At 40.3% G+C, this 21,054-nt stretch overlaps 2 protein-coding genes across 7 annotated transcripts in view; both read left to right on the top strand.

Moving 5' to 3' along the window:
* OSBPL5 (oxysterol binding protein like 5) overlaps positions 1-5,717 on the top strand; it is a 126,331-nt gene extending 120,614 nt beyond the window's left edge. For all 6 annotated transcript variants that reach the window (XM_070933376.1, XM_070933360.1, XM_070933369.1 and 3 more), the window contains 4 exons: positions 1,187-1,325; positions 2,495-2,597; positions 2,859-2,961; positions 4,090-5,717. In XM_070933376.1, the coding sequence (XP_070789477.1) occupies positions 1,187-1,325; positions 2,495-2,597; positions 2,859-2,961; positions 4,090-4,222 (478 nt within the window). In that variant the 3' untranslated portion in view covers positions 4,223-5,717. The remainder of the gene's footprint in view (positions 1-1,186; positions 1,326-2,494; positions 2,598-2,858; positions 2,962-4,089) is intronic.
* Positions 5,718-9,356: 3,639 nt separating this feature from the next.
* On the top strand, positions 9,357-17,993 carry PSMG1 (proteasome assembly chaperone 1). The gene is made up of 7 exons (XM_070957429.1): positions 9,357-9,510; positions 12,023-12,117; positions 12,711-12,862; positions 13,286-13,348; positions 14,713-14,911; positions 15,811-15,947; positions 17,701-17,993. Exons 1-7 carry the CDS (start codon positions 9,380-9,382, stop codon positions 17,770-17,772), a joined length of 849 nt encoding a protein of 282 aa, XP_070813530.1. The 5' UTR covers positions 9,357-9,379; the 3' UTR covers positions 17,773-17,993.
* The last annotated feature ends 3,061 nt before the right edge of the window (positions 17,994-21,054 follow it).

The raw sequence follows: 21,054 nt of genomic DNA, 5'->3' as shown, positions 1-21,054 counted from the left end.
TTTTTTTTAAAAAAAAAAGTTGGCCACACCCCACCAGTCACATTTCACCCCCCCCACCAAGCCACGCCCACAGAACCGGTAGTAACAAATTTTACATTTCACCCCTGCTTTGAAACATATTCTCTAAATTTATAACACAAATAATTCATGGTTTATTCCATAGTCTATTCCTGGAAGTATCCTTAATAACTAGATGGCACTTTGCCATCATAATTTCCTAATGACGTATAGGGAGTTCTCGACCTATAACAGTTCATTTTGTGACCATTTGAAGTTACAACATCAATGAAAAAAGTGATTTATGACCGTTTTTCACACTTACTACGACAATTGTAGCATTCCCATCATCACGTGAATTACTTTTGGATGCTTGACAACTGACTTATATTTATGACGGTTGCAGTGTCCCGGAGTCATGTGATGATCTCCTTTTGTGACCGTCTGACAAACAAATTCAATGAGGAGACCAGAATCACTTAACAACCGGGTTATTAATTTAACAGCTGCAGTGATTCACTTAACAAATATGGCAAGAAAAGTGATAACATGGGGCAAAACTTGCTTAACAAATGTATCACTTAGCAACATGAATTTGGGGCTCAATTGTGGTTGTAAATTGAGGACTACCTGTAGTCAGTTTAATTCCAATATTGTTTATCTAAGAATACCAAGTTGTAGAGTCTGAATTTATATTGTTTGAAGCTGGAGTTGGCAAAGAAATGAGAAATTCTATTTTTAACCCATCTCCTGCATCATTATGTTTATCCAATCCAAATTTTTGTGTAATCACAGATTCCACTATTTCTTCAGTTTTGCAATCCAGTAAACCATTAGTATTTTGTTCTTTTTAGATACTGCATTTATCATCTCTTGCAATAATACTTTATAATTGATCAGTGGCTTTTACCATTTCCTCTGTTGTAAGTGCCTAATTTATATAACATTGATATGACTTGATCGCCACAACTTTGAATTAATATTATGCTGTTGCTTATTGAGTTACAATTAATCATGTATTTAATGATGCCTTTTTTGAGTAACATTGTTACTCATTTCTTTATATGGTCTTATGCCCTAAAGATCACTCATCTGGTTTAAAGTGATCTTCATTAATGAGTTCAGTAATGAGCACATGTATTACTGATTGTAATCTGATGAATTTTTTAAAGCTTCCTTTTTGTTAAAGTTTAAGGCCTTGGGATCCTTTGAATGATATTGCCCAGTATGAGAAGGACGGCGTACTTCAAACCATGCAGAGGCACTTACCCAACAGAATGTCAACTCACAAGAACATGTGCATCAGTAACCAAGTTGCACGACACAAGGTAATTAGTAACTAGCTCTGCTGGCAGTGTGCAGTGTGCATTTTCCACAATGTTTGGAAAATTAAAGTACCATATTTTTCATTCCATAAGACACACTCCCCCACCCCAAAGGGGGTGGAAATGTCTGTGCATCTTATGGAGCGAAAAATATGGGCTGCAGCGGCGGGGTCCTTTTACAGTGCTGAACCCCACCTCTTCTGTCTTTGTCATTGCCTGTTTTCCTCCTCTAAACCTAAGTGTGTCTTACGGTCAGGTGCGTCTTTTAGTGTGAAAAATACGGTACTTTTCTCCAGTCTGCTTCCAGAATGGCGAAAAGCCAGATAAGATTGTCATTCCACAACCAATTCACCATGAGTCCATTCTGAAGCAAAAGTGGAATACTGTGGAATAACATAGTCGCAACATAAATACAAGAAGAATGGCAGTTAGTATAATACCAATAAGTAGTTGATATGCAGGAGTTTAAAACTGATATATTTACGTGGCTTATTGGGGGAAAAAATTCTCTCCACACCTTTGAAGCTTCACCAGAATAAATTGGGAAAAGATTTGTACAGTTTAAGGTGGTGAGTGGGTACAAAACTTGAAATACAAAGAAAATTTAAAGAGAAAATATTTCAAAATCTGCAAATATTGATACCTTAGAAAAACAAAAATGGAAGAAAGAAAAATGAAACTGGGTATCCTGCAGGGAAGGTTAACTATAATCCTTTTTAAAATATTAGACATTTAATCAGGCTGTGCGGTAACATGTTTATTTATTTATTTATTTATTTTATTAATTTAATTTATATACCACCCTTCTCCCAGAAGGACTCAGGGCGGTGTACAGCCAGAATAAAACACACAGATGTAAAATTTAAAAAACAATTTAAGAAATATTAAATAGTTTGGCCCATATCTAATTAAAATAAAACTACCCGTTGTTGCAAGCTTGTTGTTGCAAGCTTCCTCTTATAATGCTTCCATTGTCCAAGTGTAGATTTCTAGTGCCATAATGTAGCAATTCTCAACAGCCCATCAAGAAAACTTTTATTTCAGCTCATAATTTGACAAGCAATCTCCAGTAGCAGGTCAGTCCAAATGTGCACTAATTCTTAAATTCTATAGCATACCTAAAGTCTCTACTGTGGCTTGTATCTTATGAGCTGCTCGGTATTTCTTTACAGAGTCGACACCGCAAAGCCAGTGATCAACCCTCCAACAACAGCCAGAATACCGAAAGCAGCTGTTCAACGCCTGAGTCTGTGCAGGAACTCTCAGATGATGAAGGCAAGTATTGTATTTTGCAGTTTATAATATTGCCGATTTATCTTCAAACTTGCGGGCCGCAGGCCACATGCCCACCCCTGTTTTAGCAAAGGGGGGAAAAAATCATGTTACGTCATGTGACAAAAACCTGACAAGTTTGATATTCCCTACAGAGAAGGGAATTTTTTTTTTTTTTTTTAAAAAGGAAAAATGTATCGGATTCCTTTCTTTTTTCCGAATCACATTGTGAAATCCTATCACTTAATTCATCATTTCACGCAGGCCTTGGAAGCCCATGTACTCAATGTGGGAAGGAAACCAGCAACTTGAAGGAAATTCACACTGCTGTCTTATCACTCCAGAGAGCCCAGCAGGACATACATAAGTATGATATTTCATTAGGAATGCAATGCTTTGTATGTGTTAAAAAAAAAAAAAATCAGTTGTGGAGATTCTCATTCACTTGCAAAATGGCTGCCGAGATAGATTTAGCAAGGACAAACCATTTTACCTTGAGTATTTTGGACAATTTCAAGCAAAGCCCTGGTAACAGCTACCCACCATGGCCCATCTATGGATTTTAAAAAAATAATTCAAGTGAAAAAAAACTGTGTGAGGCAGAGAGAGCCTGGCAGATATCAAAAGAAATGTTCACAGCGGGTGCTCCATTATGTGCCCAAGGAATGAAAATAGTTGGCACAAAATCCTAAACTGTGGTTTATACCGTATTTTTCGGAGTATATAAGACACACTTTTTTCCCTCCTAAAAGAGGCTGAAAATTTGGGTGTGTCTTATATTCCGAATGTAACCCCGCGCGGTGCCCAAAATAGCTACTCGGAACAGCTGCTGCCTTCTCTTACCCCTTCCGCGCTTTGCTTGCTTTAGTCACTGGAGCTCTCTCCGAGGATCAGCTGTGTTTTTGAAGCTGTTTTTCAGCCCCAACATGAGTGAAGCGCTTTGCCCGCTTTTCTAATTGCTGCTCCCTCCGACAGTCAGCTGTGCTTTAAAAGCACAGCCGCAACCAGCACCAACCTCAAAACCAGCAAGCAAACTAATGTGCTAGGACTAGCTAGATGGATACCTGGTAGGCAGAATCTTTTTTTCCCTATGTTCCTCCCCAAAAACTAAGGTATGTCTTATACTCCGGTGTGTCTTATACTCCGAAAAATACGGTAATTCACACTGGCAAGGGTTCATACAACCTGTGAACCATAAACAAAGCATAGATTGCCTGAGCATGTTATATGAACCCCAGTCAAATGGAAGTGCTTTTAGAAGCACTTTGGGGAGGGGGCAGCCTATTTAACTGCTGCAAAGATTAGAGTTGTTGAATAGAGCAAACCATTGAAGGTATGACATTATTTTAGGTCCTTTTTCTAAAAAGAGGGGGGGAAAGTATGTGTCTAGGCTTTAATTCTGTATGGATGCTTTGCTTTTTGTGTAGGATCTGTATCTGTCAGTGACCATTGGTGATTTGAATAGTAATGGCTTGATTTTTCTTTTCTCTTCCAGAAACCTCACTGCGCTAAGCAAGGCATCTCTCTACAGGAGGGGCTCACCCCCAAATCTTGTGGACTCTCGCTGTTGGTTTCTTCTCTGCATCTTTCTAACCTGTCAGCTCTTCATTAATTATGTCTTCAAATAAAACACTGCATTGGGCAGCAATAAAAGTGAGGAGCTGTAGAAAAGGGGAAACTTAATTACAAGGGGCCCTTTGAGACACCAAGCACTTTAATACACAACCAGGAGTGGAAGGAAGAGAGAGAGGAGAGAGAAGAGAGAGAGAGAGAGAGAGTTTTGGCAGGGAACCTGCATAGTTTTGTTCTTACGATCAATGTCATTGCCTTTTTCCATGTACATTCACAAGGACCTCTTTACCTGTATGGGCCTTAATGCTAAAGCCAAATGTAGCTTTAATTGTGCAATTTTGTTTTCTATGTCTTGTCATTTTTCTGACGCAGTTAAGCGTTACCAGCCAGTATTGGTACATCCTTTGAAGCATTGTATGCATCTACTTCTTTTGTAAAATGGTTCCCACTGACTTGTTTTATATCTCTTCTCTTGTTGAGGGAGTACATTTTAGCATCCTTTAAAATGTCTTCTGGAATCAGTTAATTTGCATACATTAAGCAACCGTGTGAAAATTCAGCCAATGGGTATAGACGGCACAGTTTCTTCTGGTGTGTGCTGTCACATCTAAAATCCCTACGAATAGCACATCACATTCCACAAATATGTGCAATTTCTTATAGCCTGCCACTTTTAGAAAATTGGAGGCCTTCGAGGTGCAATTAGCTGATGCCCTAAATTATGTCAGTGAGCCAAATAGGCCTGTGTCCGATTTTTGTTTTGTTTTTTAAAATTTGGGCTGCAAAAAATCCAGATGTTTTTCTGAAAAGCAGCCAAAATACAGAAAACCTCTATTCATCTGGATTTTGCAGCCTACATAAGATAGCTGTCACACACACATGCGCGCGCACACACACACACACACACACACACACACACACACTGATTGAGACATAATAAGTGTAATAGAAAAGAATGCCTCTGAACTGTATTATTATTTTGAGATGAGCATGTAAGCACTGTGTCTATAGGTAATTTTGTATGTCACAAAATCCCTAAGGTACTGGGATTCACCAGGATTCCCTTTTGCCACCCAGAGACATTTTAAAAATCTATTGAAGCACACAAGACAGATACCCGAACACTTGCAAATCACTGCTTCTACATATTTCTAAAGTGATTACTTGCAATCAATTTGTTCGGCTTCCCTGTATTTTCTATCAAAGAAGATGGCTAGTACAGTATTACATAATATCCCACTATCCTGCATAGGGCTGACTGACTGATTGAAGGCATCTTCAAATCTTGTGTGCACTTAGGTACATTTATAGTAAGGGTTTGCCACTGCATCCTCCGAATCTGTTGATAGTCTTCCTATTTTTACACCATTTTTAAAAGATTTGCAATATTTTATGTAGAAATGCAGCCAGTACTAAGCTTTTCTTTTCTGGCCTGAAGTAATTCCAAGTGGTAAGTACTGCTATATATATATATAGCAGTATATATATATATATATATATATCTGTATGTATGTATGTATACAGCCTTAAAATATTTAGTGGTGTTGCCAGTCTGGGCTAACTTTCAATGTAAATGTTTCCAGATTTTTAACTATGTTCTTTGTGATGTTCCCGTGTTAGGGGACAATTTGTGCTTGACACATTTAAATAAATTACATAATTTTCATTATAGCTTTGTATGGCTGAATCATTGTACATGGATCATGTCGTTATGTTCTTCTACTCAACACCTTATTTGAGACACTTTAAAATCGAATGGAAAATCCTGGGCACATCATACGGATGCTGTCTGCTACCGGCAGAATTAAGCAACGAATGCAACTCCTCATTCTGAAGAGTTTCATTTTCTAGCAGCTGTGTTACCGTATACAGAGTGCGTCCAGGTTAAAAAAAATGAAACCTACCATTAGTTTTAAAGTTTGTGTGACTTTTGGCTGCTTTATTCCAAGTAATAGAATTAGGGGTCACATGCTACTGTGGCCAAACTATCCACCCCAGACAGAAACTTTGCATTCCGTTCTATCAGAATGACATCAAGTTTGGCAGCACTGCATGATGCAATCGCACCCTGTAGGCTGCAATGTACGAAGCAAGAGTCATCCACTGAACTAACTCCTAGTCTGCTGAATTATGGTTTTGTGAATGAGCCACAAAGGCTAGATTCATTGAATGTTGTACAGGTAAGATTCAACTTACAACCACAGTTGGAACCAGAATTTCCATTATTTTCTGAGACACTTTTGCTATGGTTGTTAAGCAAATCACTGCACCTTTTAAATGAATCACATGGACATTAAGGAAATCCGGCTTACCCCATTGACTTTACTTGTCAGAAGCCATCTGGGAGGATCAGAAATGGGAATCACATGGTCCCGGAATGTTGCAACCATTGTAAAGACATGCTGGTTACCAAATGCCTGAATTTTCATCACCAGTGTAAGGATGGGATTGTAAGCGTGAGGACAGAATCACTTTTTTCAATGTCACCGTAACTGAATGGCACTAAATCAATGGTTGTAAATTGAGGATTATCTGTAAAACCAAATAAACCCCTTCAGAAATGGATAGTGTTTGAAAAGGTTGATTTCTCTTTTGAAAAGAGAGCTGCAAATAGAATGTGATGGTCTGAGTTAAAACTTTATTGAAGAAAGTTTATAACAGATAATAACTAGTTATTGGTTGGGACAATTGTTCAGATCTATGTACATTTTTAAAAAAATGAATGCTGCTAAGTATCAGATCCAAATTTGCTTCCATCTTTTGTGTTGTATCATCTTTTGTGGTCTTCCGGGTGCGATTCAAGGTGTTGGTCAACTCCTTTAAAGCGCTCCATGGCATGGGACCCGGGTACCTTCGAGACCGACTTCTGCCACCAATAGCCTCCCACCGGCCAGTTCGCTCCCACAGAGAGGGTCTCCTCAGGGTGCCATTGGCCAAGTTATGTCGGCTGGCGACACCCAGGGGGAGGGCCTTCTCTGTGGGAGCCCCTGCCCTGTGGAATGAACTGCCCCTGGAAATGCGTAAGATCTCCGACCTCCGGGTATTTCGTTGTGCACTCAAGACCCTGTTGTTCCGCCAGGCTGGGCTATCAACATAACAATCTTAAATTGGGTTTTAAATTCCTGGGGTTTTTAAATTAAGCCGAATTCATTTAATAATTTTAAACTATTTTAACTGATGTTGTCTTGTGTTTTTAATAGGCTGTACACCGCCCTGAGTCCTTCGGGAGAAGGGCGGTATAGAAATAAAATTATTCTATTCTTATATGTCTATTTTGTTCATTCTACTTATCAATACTGGGTGAAGCTATCCAGCTTAAGTATCATCGGTATGATGATGATACATAGTGGTAAATCTTTACCTTGTGATGATGTAAGAGTGATTTTCCAGCTCTTAGAGGCTGTGCTTAACACTAAGAAGACTGAGTGGTTGTGGGTTTTATAGCCCCATGGATCCAGTGACTTTCCATCATTAACCTTGAGTTACACCGTCCCATTCAGAGTTGGTGCCCAATCTGGGGGTTCTCTTGGATTCCTGCTCCTACCTGAGAAGCTGGTAGCAGCCATGACCAGGAGAGGTTTGCACAAATGTATCAGTGGTGGGTTTCAACCAGTGTTACAACCAGTTCTCAGTAATTTTTGCTGCATTGGAACCCAAACTTTTGGCAAAGTTTCCAATGTTATTGTTGTTGGTGGTTGTAGTAGTAGTATGAATAGTAGCAGGAATAGGAATAGAACAGAATAACAGAGTTGGAAGGGACCTTGGAAGTCTTCTAGTCCAACCCCCTGCTTAGGCAGGATACCCTATACCCATGATGGCAAACCTATGGCATGTGTGCCAGAGGTGGCATGCAGAGCCCTCTGTGGGCATGCGTGCTGTTGCCAGCTGCTCTTCAGGTTTCCGGCACATGTGTGTGCCAGAGCGTCGGAAATCCGAAGACACTTGGGCAGCGCGCATGCACGTGCCAAAAACCCAAAGACCAGGTGGCCTGTGTGGGCATGTGCACCAGCCAGCTGGTCTTCGGGTTTCTGGCACTCTGGTGCGTGCATTCCAATTTGGGCACTTGGTGCCGAAAAGGTTTGCCATCACTGCCGTATACCATTTCAGACAAATGGTTATCTAATCTCTTCTTTAAAGCTTCCAGTGTTGGGAGCATTCACAACTTCTGGAGGCAAGCTGTTCCACTGATTACTTGTTCTGACTGTCAGGAAATTTCGCCTTATTTCTAAGTTGCTTCTCTCCTTGATTAGTTCCCACCCATTGCTTCTTGTCCTACCCTCAGGTGCTTTGGAAAATAGCTCGATTCCCTCTTCTTTGTGGCAGCCCCTGAGATATCGGAACACTGCTATCATGTCACCCCTAGTCCTTCTTTTCATGAAACTAGACATACCCGATTCCAGCAACTGTTTTTTATATGTTTTGGCCTCCAGTCCCCTAATCATCTTGGTTGCTCTTCTCTGCACAGTAGCAGCAGCAGTAGCATATTTTATTCCTTCTTTCCTAGTCCGATCTGACAGTAAGCTTTTATCTGCCTGAAGCAGGGGTGAAATCCAGCAGGTTCTGAAGAAACAGTAGTGGAAATTTTGAGTTGTTCGGAGAACTGGAAAATACCAACTCTGGCTGGCCCCAGAATGGGGTGGGAATGGAGATTTTGCAATATCCTTTCCTGGGGGTGGGAATGGAGATTTTGCAGTATCCTTCTGGAGTGGGGTGGAAATGGAGATTTTGCAGTATCCTGCAGTATTACACCCACAAAACCGGTAGTAAAAAAAATTTGGATTGCACCACTGGCCTGAAGGTTACCAAAACGGCCTCTCCAACCACCACGGCGTTTATTCCAAAGCCCTCCCAGATTGGATAAGCTTTTCTCCCCAGTGCGTACCCCTTTGTTAAGCCGGCGAGAGATCATTCCATTCCCTTCCCCTACCTTCACCCCAACTCAACCACACAGAACCGCAAGGCATTTAAAAGACCAAGCCCCGCGCTCTAAGGGTAAACAATCCGGCTCTGGGCCACCCGAGGGCGCTGCAAAGAGCCCAGAGCTGCCACAAATGAAAAGCGATTCTCCGATCTGAAGGCGAGCATGCTCGCTTGAGCTCCAGACGACGATCCTCGGCGATCAAGGCGCTTTTTTAGCTGTTAACCCGGAAGGAGACGCGCTTTTCGGTAGCTCTCCGGCGGCTGCTCGGTGAGTCGGCTGCCTTGCGCTGGAGATGGCTACGTTTTTTGGGGAGGTGGTCGCACCGCCGTCGCGCGCCGGCCTGGATGACGAAGAGGAGCTCGCAGAAGGGCGCGAAGAGGCTCAGGAGGATCGTGAGATTCGGCTGGCGCTGGAGAAGAAAAGGTGGCGAGCAGGAGGGACCCGCGAGCGAGAAAAAATTGGGGGAAGGGAGTGGTGGGGACGGACCCTTCGCTTCCGAGCACGTTCGGAATATGGCATTTCTTTTTTTTAAAGGTTGGCGCGGAGGGAAGGGGTGCCGCTCCCGCAAAACGCAAACACTGTAGCCGAAAGGGATGCAATAGCTCACGTGGATCTGGAATCACTGTTAGTTGATTTAGACCAGTGTTTCTTAAAGCGGGATTTCCCTCAAGAGCCTTTCAGGGGTCCGCGAGATCAAAATTATTTGGCAGTCTATGGTGGGAAATGAAATATTTAAATAATACAATAGTAAATACCAGTGGTGGGTTTCAACATTTTTTACTACCGGTTCTGTGGGTGTGGCATGGCTTGGTGAGCGCAGAGGAAGGATACTGTAAAATCTCTGTTCCCACCCCACTCCAGGGGAAGGATACTATAAAATCTTCATTCCCATCCCACTCTAGGGGAAGGTTACTGCAAAATTCCCATTTCCTCCTTATCAGCTGGGACTTGGGAGGCAGAGAATAGATGTGGGCGGGGCCAGTCAGAATTTTTACTACCGGTTCTCCAAACTACTCAAAATTTCCGCTACCAGTTCTCCAGAACTGGTCAGAACCTGCTGAAGCCCACCTCTGATAAATACTGATATTACAATCCCGTCAAATCGTCGTGAGAAGCGGGGTAGCATCAGCAAATGCGCCCGTTTTCATTTTTATTACGGTAAGCATCGACTACAATCCATGCAAACGATCGTTCTTTTGGGGTTCCCCCATATTTTACTTAAAAATATGGGAAGGGGACCTGGGAGCAAAAAAGTTTAAGAAGTTTCAGTCTAGTAACTTGATGGGTGGAGATTGCAAAATGTGATAGTCAGGAGCTGGGTAAACGGGGTTTGTGCAATATGCTAAGCTTCAAAAAAGCAGCCAGCATTATCGTTCACCCAAGTTTAGCACGGGATGTGAATGTAGTAATAATAATTTGTAGGGCAAACGTGGCTGAAGTGCCTCTCAGACTAAGTTTTGAGTATGATATTTGATTGGTTCAATAAATATATGAGTTATAAACTTTGTAATATAACATGTAAATGTACGATGGAGTGGGCAGTGAAATAGTTTTTTAGCACAATACTTACATTATTCCTTTTTTTTTTTTTTTGCAAAGAAAAACCCATCTCGCCTGGATATCCTTAGTGCCTGGCCTGATTCAATTAAAATGAGCTTTTATGCATTCTCATTAACTCTGGAAGGGCACTTGTGGTCATTAGAAGTGTGGGAGAAATGTCAACATTGCTTTTTTTAAAAAAATGATCCTCTTATTTCAATACTAAAAATTAAGCACAAAAAAGCTCCCGTCTCTAATAGAAGTAAAAGCTGCTTCATTAGGTGAAGTGATTTGCAGTAGAGAAACAGATGTGACAGATTTTTCCTTTCTCTTGTTTCTGTTTCCTGTGGGGTGTTCCATAGGTATTTTTAAAACACAGTTACTATTACAGTAACCACATTGTGTAGCAGAAAAGACACCAAAAACCCTAACAAACAAAAAACCTGAGGCTTCATAGAGCTGCATGTAGGTTTCGTTTTCATTATATGCTTATTTCTTTATTGTAGTTTATTTTTAATCCAGCCTTCTTCGCTTTTACAACATATTGAACCATTCAGTATGCATTCTGGATTCATGCAACACATTAAGCTTACCTGTAGTTTACCTAGTCTGTATTCATGATCTCATGAGAATGCAGCTGTATTGTTTTCAGTGGTTAGTATTTTTTTTATTTCCTTGGGCAAAATCATTTTCCCCAAGAAATTACTTCCCAGGAATCATTTATTGGGAAAGCAACCTAAAAGCTGCTCTTTGTATCAATGAGTGGAGAGTGAAAGCATTTTTAGTCAGTAGTACTGTTATGGACGCTTAGAGGTTTTCTTTGTATTTAGTCCAGAGATGGGTTTCAGCAGGTTCTGACCAGTTCTGGAGAACCGGTAACGGAAATTTTGAGTAGTTCGGAGAACCGGTAGTAAAAATTCTGACTGGCCCTGCCCCCATCTATTCTCTGCCTCCCAAATCCCAGCTGATTGGGAGGAAATGGGGATTTTGCAGTAACCTTCCCCTGGATTGGCGACGGAATAGAAATTTTACAGTGTCCTTCTCCTGGAGTGGGGTGGGAATGGAGATTTTACAGTATCCTTCCCCTGCCACGCCCACCAAGCCACACCCACAGAACTGGTAGTAAAATTTTTTGAAACCCACCACTGATTTAGTCCATTGTGATTGTGTGATGTGCAAATTGAAAACAGTAGAAAGTAGCAATTTGGTAGTTTGCAGATGTTTCATTACCCAATTAGATAACATCTTCAGTGTTGTAGAAACGTCTGCAAGAAAACAACTAAGCTCAGAGCACCAAAGATTCCACACTACAAATTGCTTTTATAGTAACTCAAGTTTTCTTTTCTGTAGCCTTTTGTTCAGGTCTTTTTAATCGTGTCCTTTTTCTGATACTTAGAGACGTTTGTATCACTTGGAACACCTCAAATATATCAGCAGAAGAAAAGTTTCCCTGCTCAAAGTTTATCTTGGGTGTTGGAGGCAATGCAGTAGGTGAGTAGTGCAAGATGGCCGTTCTTTCTTTCAGCACTAAAGTACAGGTAATCCTCAACTTACAAGAGTTCATTTAGTGATTGTTCGAAGTTACGACGACACTGGAAAAAGTGACTTGACCGTTTTTACGAACATTGCAGCATCCCCAAGATCATGTGATCAAAATTCAGATGCTTGGCAACTGACTCATATTTATGACGGTGGCAGTGTCCCGGGGTCATGTGGTCATCTTTTGCAACCTGACCAGCAAAGTCAGTGGGGAAACCGGATTCATTTAACAACCGTATTACTAACTGAACAACTGCAGTGATTCACTTAACAACTGTGGCAGGAAAGGTTGTAAAATGGGGCAAAATTCATTTTAACACATGTTTCACTTAGTAATAGAAATTTTGGGCTCAATTGTGGTCATAAATTGAGGACTACCTGTAGCTTGTGGGATCTTGTTGGATGGTTTCTATCAACTGAAATAATTTGTGGTTTGTGGTCTCTGTGCAAATTTAAATGCAGTGCTTAGTTTTGCTGCTAATGATTGCTAATGTAGAATCAGAACAGTCTAGTGATTCATCTAATAAATCTCATTTGGTCCACAGCATTCTTGTCTTCATTTATTTTGAATTCTGGAAGCTGGGAGCTGGTTGGATCTGCCCAGTTATGGAATGAGTGGTGCAGAACATCAAAAGTAACAAATCTTCTTCCAAAAGATTCATACTGTTGCTTTTATCGGTCAGTTTCAGATCCCACAGTAAGTAGTATCTTTTACTATTTGGGGGTGGAGGCAGAGAAGTTCAATCAAAACTTTCAAAATTATTTTAAAAAGTAAAATTAAAGCAAGTCATGCTCAATTCCTGGTGATTTCTTAACACATCTGTGTAGATTTTTTTGACGTCTGGAAGAGGGTTGCTATTTATTTATTTTTTTAATTTCCCAGTCTGTCCTACAGTCTTGGGTTTATCCATGGTTGGCCTACTGGGGGTTGAAAAGCTCAATAAATTGTGTGCCAGCGGATGTCACACATTGGCGGTTGTGATGCATATTTTGAGCGACAGGGAGCCACAGCAGAGGAATGAAAAAGCCACATGCGGCTCCAGAGCCGCAGGTTGTTGACCCCTGCATTAGACATTCATGACTCTTTCACTAAAATTTATATATTTCTCATCCTTTTCAGATTTTACTGTGCCAGTGCAATTGTTATGTGGCTGAAGACCAACAGTTTCAATGGCTTGAAAAGGTAATAGGGGGGAAATAACATAGACACAGCCAGGGTCAACTCACCAAGTGTTGTGGCCCGCCAGCAGCCTGTGCAGATCGTGGCTGATCCCAACGAAGAGGAGGCTGGTGTGGTGTCGTGCCAGCAGCCTGCGCAGCCAGCGCTCGCGGCGGACAGCGAGGAGGCTGAAGAGGATGTGGTGCCAGAGGCAAAGACTCAGCCAGGGCCTTCAGAACCTCCAGAGGCTCCTTCAAGTGGAGAGAGCGAAGTGGAGGAGCCTCCTCAATGCTCGAGCACGCAGGGCTGCCAAAAGGCAGGAGTGGCTATTCAGGAGGAGGAGGTCTACTCAAGAGTAGGGCTTGAGGATAATTGGCCACTCCCTTAGCCTATTTAAGTCGCAGGCAGCTAGTGCTTTCTTGCTGGAAACAACTCGTATTTATGAACAGAGTATTTCGGTTTATCATATCTTGTTTTCTGGGCTGGTTGCCAACCTTTGCCGATCTTGTTTATTCTTGCTACTTCATAAATTTGATAAGGACCATTGGTGTGCGTCAAAATCTGGAGCTGGGGCAGAACACCAAGCCCTTTCCCTTTCTGAATGCATATTTGATTATGTTTTGGATAAAGCAGATCATGAATTGGAGGCTGCATTTATCTAGCTGACTTCATTTAACATACATTCTATCAACCTTAAAAGAAAGGAAAGAGGCATTATTTGGGGATTGTATAGCGATTCAGATTTGAAAGCAAAAAGATGCTTTGGAGTGCATATCCCAAAGGTGCTTTTTTCAGAGGCAATTAGACTTTTTTGTTCTTTCTTTTGAAGACGTTTCAAATATAAATGCAAGGAATATAAATCCTTCCATTCCCCACCATCCAGTCAGAGCCGAAGAAGCTTCTTGGATGAGAAGCGAAACGTCTTCAAAAGAAAAAAAAGTCCAGTTGCTTCATGAAAAAAGCACCTTTGGGACAACCATGACCTGGATGGCTGAGATTTTCCATAGACTTTCGGAGTGCATATGTACTGTATTTTCAGAAAGCACATATGTGCAGCTATCTCTCTTCCTGGCATTGCAAGGCTCGACGGCTATTCAGGGATCCTGGGAATAGTCATGCTTGGTTTAAATTACAGTTGGGGAGAAGTATTATTGCCTGTGCAATGGTGTGTGCTCCATAGCCCCCTTTTTTCCTTAAAATTTGAACCATGCACAGCCCCACTTCATCACATATAACTATTAACATTAAAAATCAGATTCAAATCATTAGGGGGCAGAGGCAGAATCATTAGCAGCTCCCAGTATCTTGGTCTGGCAAGAATAGGTGTGCCCTAGCTCATCTCTGGAGGGATTATTCAGCAGTGTTGGTGTTTTTAATCTTCCTTTTAGGTTTTCGGATGCCTGCAGCAGATTGATTTGCAAGTCCTGGTTCTTTCAGCGTGTCCTGTAACAGATTATAAAACCACTGAGTCTACTCTGACTCTCCCTTCACCTTTCCTGAAAGCATTGAAGACAAGAGAGTTCAAAGATAAAGTTTATTGCTCTCTTCTAGAACAACCAAACATTATACGGGATCTCCCAGCAGCAGGTATTTCATACCATATTTATGCACATTATATCTAGTTAATTAGTTAATTTTTAGTGGTATAAAATTTGATGGGGTAACAATAATGTCAGATCCTTTCATATTTTAGCTTGTGCATTTCCTGTGCTAACAGAATGTCTAGCTTTTTTTTCCCCAAGCAATGCAAATTATAAATAAAGGTATTATAATTTACCCTAGGAAGTCTTACTGAATCACTGGACTTTTAATTCTTATAGGTATTTATTTATTTACTTTTACTTACAAAAATGCTGGTGACTCCCTTGGATTATTGTTTCAGAGATTTCCTTATCAGTTTTTTCAATGCCAATGGCAGAGCTTCTAATGTACTTGAAAAGTTCTTAAAAAATTCAGTGAGTATTCAGACAGGTCTCTGCCTTAAACGTTGCCCATGTTGAACTGTCTAGCACAGTCAAACATCAGGAGTTAACCACTGAAAATGTTTTATGATGTTTTGGGTCACATCATAAAATGTTTTATGGTAGTTTTTATGTCATAAAATGATTTATAAAATTTGCCAAATTTCAATTCCATGGGTCCTAGATTTTGGATGTATTGTGTAAATTAGTCCCTTTGAGGTATCTTAGTTCAAAACTTAGTGATTTAGCTCACTAAATTTTATTAGCTTCATCCCCAGCTTGTAATGGGTGAGATACAGTTCATTTTAACAATAGAACTGATCCTTTCTTTGGTTCTCAAACATGTGTTAGATATTAGCATTCCAAGTTAAAAGTAACAATTTGTGTATTAAAGTAAAATAATCATTGAGCTGATTATTTACCCTTTCTAGGGTAAAATGGAAGATACATGCTACAGTCTAATAAATTGGTAGTTTGCTGTTATTCAAAGAACGTATCAATTGTTTTCCTCTCTTTTCCATTTAGTTCTTAGTTACTGCCAAGTGTGGCAAATTCCAGCAATATTTTATCTATGTTACACTGATATACTCCAACTGGACTTAGTAACTATTGAAACCTTCAAACCTGTCTTATCATCCAAAATTCTAAAAAGTTTAGTGGAGGTAAGATTTAATTATAACATTGAATAGCAAAGAAATGGGTGAATTGTTGTGTTCTGCTTAGAACCTTGCCTTTGGGGAGATGGGCAGCTATATACATTTGATTAATAAATAACACCAAGTCTTTTCAATTACATTTGCGTTTACATGAATTTAAACAGATAAAGGTAAAGGTTCCCCTCACACATATGTGCTAGTCGTTCCCGACTCTAGGGGGCAGTGCTCATCTCTGTTTCAAAGCCGGAGAGTCAGCGCTGTCCGAAGACGCCTCCAAGGTCATGTGGCCGGCATGACTAAATGCCAAAGGCGCACGGAACATTGTTACCTTCCCACCAAAGGTGGTCCCTATTTTTCTACTTGCATTTTTTACGTGCTTTCAAACTGCTAGGTTGGCAGAAGCTGGGACAAGTAACGGGAGCTCACCTCGTTACGTGGCACCAAGGATTCAAACCGCTGAACTACCGACCTTTTGATCGACAAGCTCAGCTTCTTAGCCACTGAGCCACTGCGTCCCTGATTTTTAAACAGATACATGCTAGTAAATTTCAAACATGTGCATTCTTTAATCCAGTGGTGGACCTACTTATTTTAAAAAAGGGAAAGAGTGTGGGTGCAGAAGCCAGAATTCTGCAAGAAGAGTGAAACTGAATAAAAAGATCAGAGATCACACTGAAGTGAGTGGTCCCATGGGAAAGTGGCAGAATCAGCTAGAGACATAAGATTTCCAGCCTGAAAAATGTAATTCTTGGTCACCTTCCCAGTACACCTCAGGACATCCTCCACTGCCCACACACAGCATCCTGAGGCAGGTTGTGAGGGAAAACACACATTGCAGAGCATAGCAATAAGTCATCCTCAAAAGTTTTTTTAGCTACGGGAGGATATTGGATTACAGGCAGAAATGGTTAGTGACCCATCCTTTCACTGGGCAGTTTGCCCCAGGCCCAACAAGGTTAGTTTTTCTGACCAAGATCAGTTAAGAGGCTGCTATCTGCTGTGACAATAATTAAGTGCATTATGGTTATCTGAATGCTGTTAGATTAAATTTTACTTTATTAAATCAACATGTAATCTTAGATTCTCTGGAGATGCTCATAGCAAGTGAATAAGGTTGCTAACACTCAAATAACTGGCCATGAAAGAAAATTATATTTCCTACTTGCACCAAACAATCTTCTCGTTATATGCATGGGAGCGTTAACATGCTCACACAAGTGCCTAAGAATGTTATTTGCCAACTTTGGAAATAATTTTAAAAAACATTTTGTGGGAGAGTTGTGTGGTTTTTGGAGAGGTTGGACTGCAGATAAACAAACCCCTGCTGCAATTGTGCCTATCCTTATTTGACAGAAATGTAGTGCAGATTTTTGCATCTGACTAGATCAATGTTTTTCAAAATTGGCAACTTTAAGAAATGTGAACTCCCAGAATCCCTCAGCCTTCAAGTTTGAAAAACTCTGGACTAGATATATACAAGAATGCCCAATTAAAATGTTAATGTTTATAGTAGATTTAAGAACATTCAATTGTATGTTCAGTTAAATTGTTTTCTTCTGCTGCTGCTGTCTTTATTCAGTAAATTATAAAAAGATGAAACAAAAACAGTTGATTGTAGAGTTTTATGTGCTGCATTTCACAAATGCTTCACTTACATATGGTTTGTTTTATATGTAGGTGTATACTTTTCCCCCAACAATTATATAGTGAAACCCCTTCAGATGTTGCTCTAACTTTATTTTTATCTTGTTTTTCCCAGGATATTTCAAGAAGCACAGAAATATTGACAAAATTGGTGACACCTAATGACATTCATAACATCTACACTTAAAAATGACTTGTGATCCTTCAATATTTGACTAAGATTCTGTATTTGTAAACTGCAGCTACTTTGGAACACAGCTACTTTGGAACACAGGGCTCTTCATAAGTGTGGCATGCACTATTTTTTGTATCACTGGTCATTTGGGGGAAGGTTAGACTGATTTAAAAAATTAAAATATGATCTTTTTATTTTACACAAGTGGAAGAATATATATATTTTCTTAAGGATATTTTATGTATTTTGTTTCCTATCCACAAGTTACAACACTGTTACCACTAGACATATTGCTGCAACAATTGTGATAGATTTGAGGGAAAAAAGCAAAGGGGGCAGAACAGTTTCTTAAAATCAGTGGTAACTACTCAAGCATGGTGAGAGGGAAAAATGCACACAGTAGAAACAGCATGAATATGAGAAAGCAGATGGTGTTAGATGATTGAGTCAGAAACACATTAAGGAAGCTTGAACAAAAGGGGTAGGGTTTTGGAAAAAGAATTCTCGGGATTGGTGGAAAGAGAAATGATGTATCTGAAAATACTAATTTTGCAGGGGTCGTAATTACAGTGTATATGTTCACACAAAGAGCAGTTATATTACATAGGTTTTGTTGAGCTTGACAGCGACTTTTTTAATACAAATCTCCACTTAAAAATCTCCACTTAAAAAAGTTAAACTGCAACATTTAGCTGATAATAATAACACACTCTTCGCAAACAGGTGTTTAATCCACTACAATGGGTATAAAGCCTGCAAGGTGATTCTACTAAAAACTGTCATTATTGGACACTGCAGTTAATAACACGGTTGTTAAGTGAATCTGATTTCCCCATTGACTTTGCTTGTCAGAAGGTCGCAAAAGGGGATCACATGATCCTGGGATATTCCAACTCTCATAAATGTGAGTCAGTTTTCAAGCATTCCTATGTAAATCACGTGACCATAGGGATGCTTCAACGGTCATAAATGTAAAAAATGGTCATAAGTCACTTTTTATCAGTACTGTTGTAACTTCGGTTACTAAATGCACTGTTGTAAGCCGAGGACTACCTGTATTATTCCATTCACCTTCCCAATATAGTTTAGAAGAGTAGAATAGAAAGAATTTGGGAAAACTTCAGGACTGAGGAGGTAACTTGAATACGTTTATTGTCCATTTTTCTGTGGTTGAAAGTATATGTAGAAATACTGAAACGTTTAAATAATGCAACCATCACAATGCTAAAAAATGCATACTGGATTTTAGCCTTTCAAAATGGCAGCCGAGGGAAGGTGAGGTACCTCTTTTAGAGAGTCCTTGCCTTGCCTGTTTGTGGGATGGTAGCAACCAGATTCTAAGTAATGCATTGTGTGAATCCAGAAAAATACATTAATTGGATATCCAGGCATAAGTGGGTACAGATGCTGCACCTACAGGACCACAATGCTCAAATAGGGCAATCCATACTAACATTGGCATTTGAAGCCTCAGGATTTCCCAGAAGCCACCACCTGAATTAAGCTTCATGTGTTCAGGTATGATCAGATATAGTGACCAGCTATAGAGCTGTAGATTTACAGGGGTGTCAAACTGATGGACCGTGGGCTGGATGTGTCATGCGCATCCACGAAGCGCAGCTCCATGTAGGGAAAAATGTCACGATACGGCAACGTGATGCTGTGAGTTTGACACCCGTGATTTAAAACAAAGGTAGCTGCTCATGAATACTTAAAATTGTGCCTTCTATGGTGCTGCAGACAATAGTGTTGATAATTGTTTGTACAATACTCCATGTTTTTGTCCATGTTCCTGCTGGCCACACTCAGCAGAAATCCTGGAAACTTTCCTTCTACCATACTGTAGCTGAGAAAGGGTGTTGTGATTGTGAGGGTGGACAGTGGGCCATAATGATCAGGATGATCCCTGAATGGCAGACCGTATTGGAGAGTGGACTCTTCAAGTAAGAGTCCTGTTTATATTCAGTTGGAGAAGAGTGAAGCCATCAACTGGCTATGTTTGCATAGTGTGGTTATTCAAGTTTACCATGGTTTGACATTAACTATGGTTCATAAGTCAACCATAAACAGTTGAGTCACTCTGCCTGGATGTATGTAATCTGCTACACTAAAATGCGATAGACTAGTTTATGGTTCAGTACATTGTGAGAGCTCAGTTTTTGCACAATTCACTAAACCATAAATCATAGCTAATGGACTTGTGTTTGAGCCAAATCTGGAAAAATCATGAAATCCTTCTGTAAGATGCGTATGATCCGTATGTTTAGCATGTTGCATAAAGCTTGGTTGGTGGCTTAAGTTGTATGAACAGAGCGGGTGAATTTGAACAACATGCTAAACTAAAATATGAATGGTTTTTGTTTACGTATGTTAGTGTAGTTCAGTCAACCAGGGTTAAAACAATCATGGTTAGCAAGTTGCCCAAACTCAGTCACTATGATGTGCTTATGGATGTGCTGTGTGTATTCAGAAAATGAAGGTGTGGGGAATTTTGTCCTACAAACATTTTAACTTCCTGCTACAACAGTTGTACAGATGTGAGGTGATTCACAGTTCCTGAGAGCTGCTGATCATCTGAAGGGGAGCTGGTGTTCTTTGAACGCTTATTCTCCACCAGCTTAGTCCAAATGGAAGTAATGTTTTTCTGCCCTTAGATTGAGCCTAAAAGAGTCAGTTAAGTGTTAAGCTTAAAGCATCAGGCTAAAAACCAGGAAACCCAGCCTTAGACACAAAGCCAGCTGAGTGACCTTGGGCCAGTCACTTTCTTTCAGCCCTAAAAAGCAGGCAATGGCAAACCACCGTAGAGACTTGTCTGGACTTGTCTAGGTAGTTTATCAGAAATCAACAATGACTTGAAGACTGGGGACACAAAGAATTCTAAGTCTAAAGGTAATGGGCCAAGAGAAATTGGACCCCTGGATTAGACCAGGAGTCTGCAGCCTTAAACACTCAAAGAGCCATTTGGACCAGTTTCCCACAGAAAAGAAAACACCGGGAGCCACAAAACCCTTTTGACATCTAAAATGAAGATAACACTGCATATATCATTTTTTACCTTTATGCTATGTATAAAAAAACTATAGTGTGTTGCATTTATGAAATCAATAAATTGCTACAGAGAAAACAATTTTTTATTTCTGTGTGCAACAAAAACATTTTGAACTCCGGAAAAAAAAAAGATGGATTGAAAAGCTCAATAAATCATGTGCCAGCGGGTGTTGTACATTGGCGGTTGTGACATATTTTGAATGACAGGGAGCCACAGCAGAGGGATAAAAGAGCCACATGTGGCTC

This window comes from Pituophis catenifer, unplaced genomic scaffold (assembly GCF_029215685.1).
Source record: "Pituophis catenifer annectens isolate HBS135680 unplaced genomic scaffold, rPitCat1.0.hap2 SCAF_1, whole genome shotgun sequence".
NCBI classification, from domain to species: Eukaryota; Metazoa; Chordata; class Lepidosauria; order Squamata; family Colubridae; genus Pituophis; species Pituophis catenifer.
Note: the sequence above shows the minus strand (reverse complement) of the source record. Positions and strands in the feature narration are given on the sequence as shown.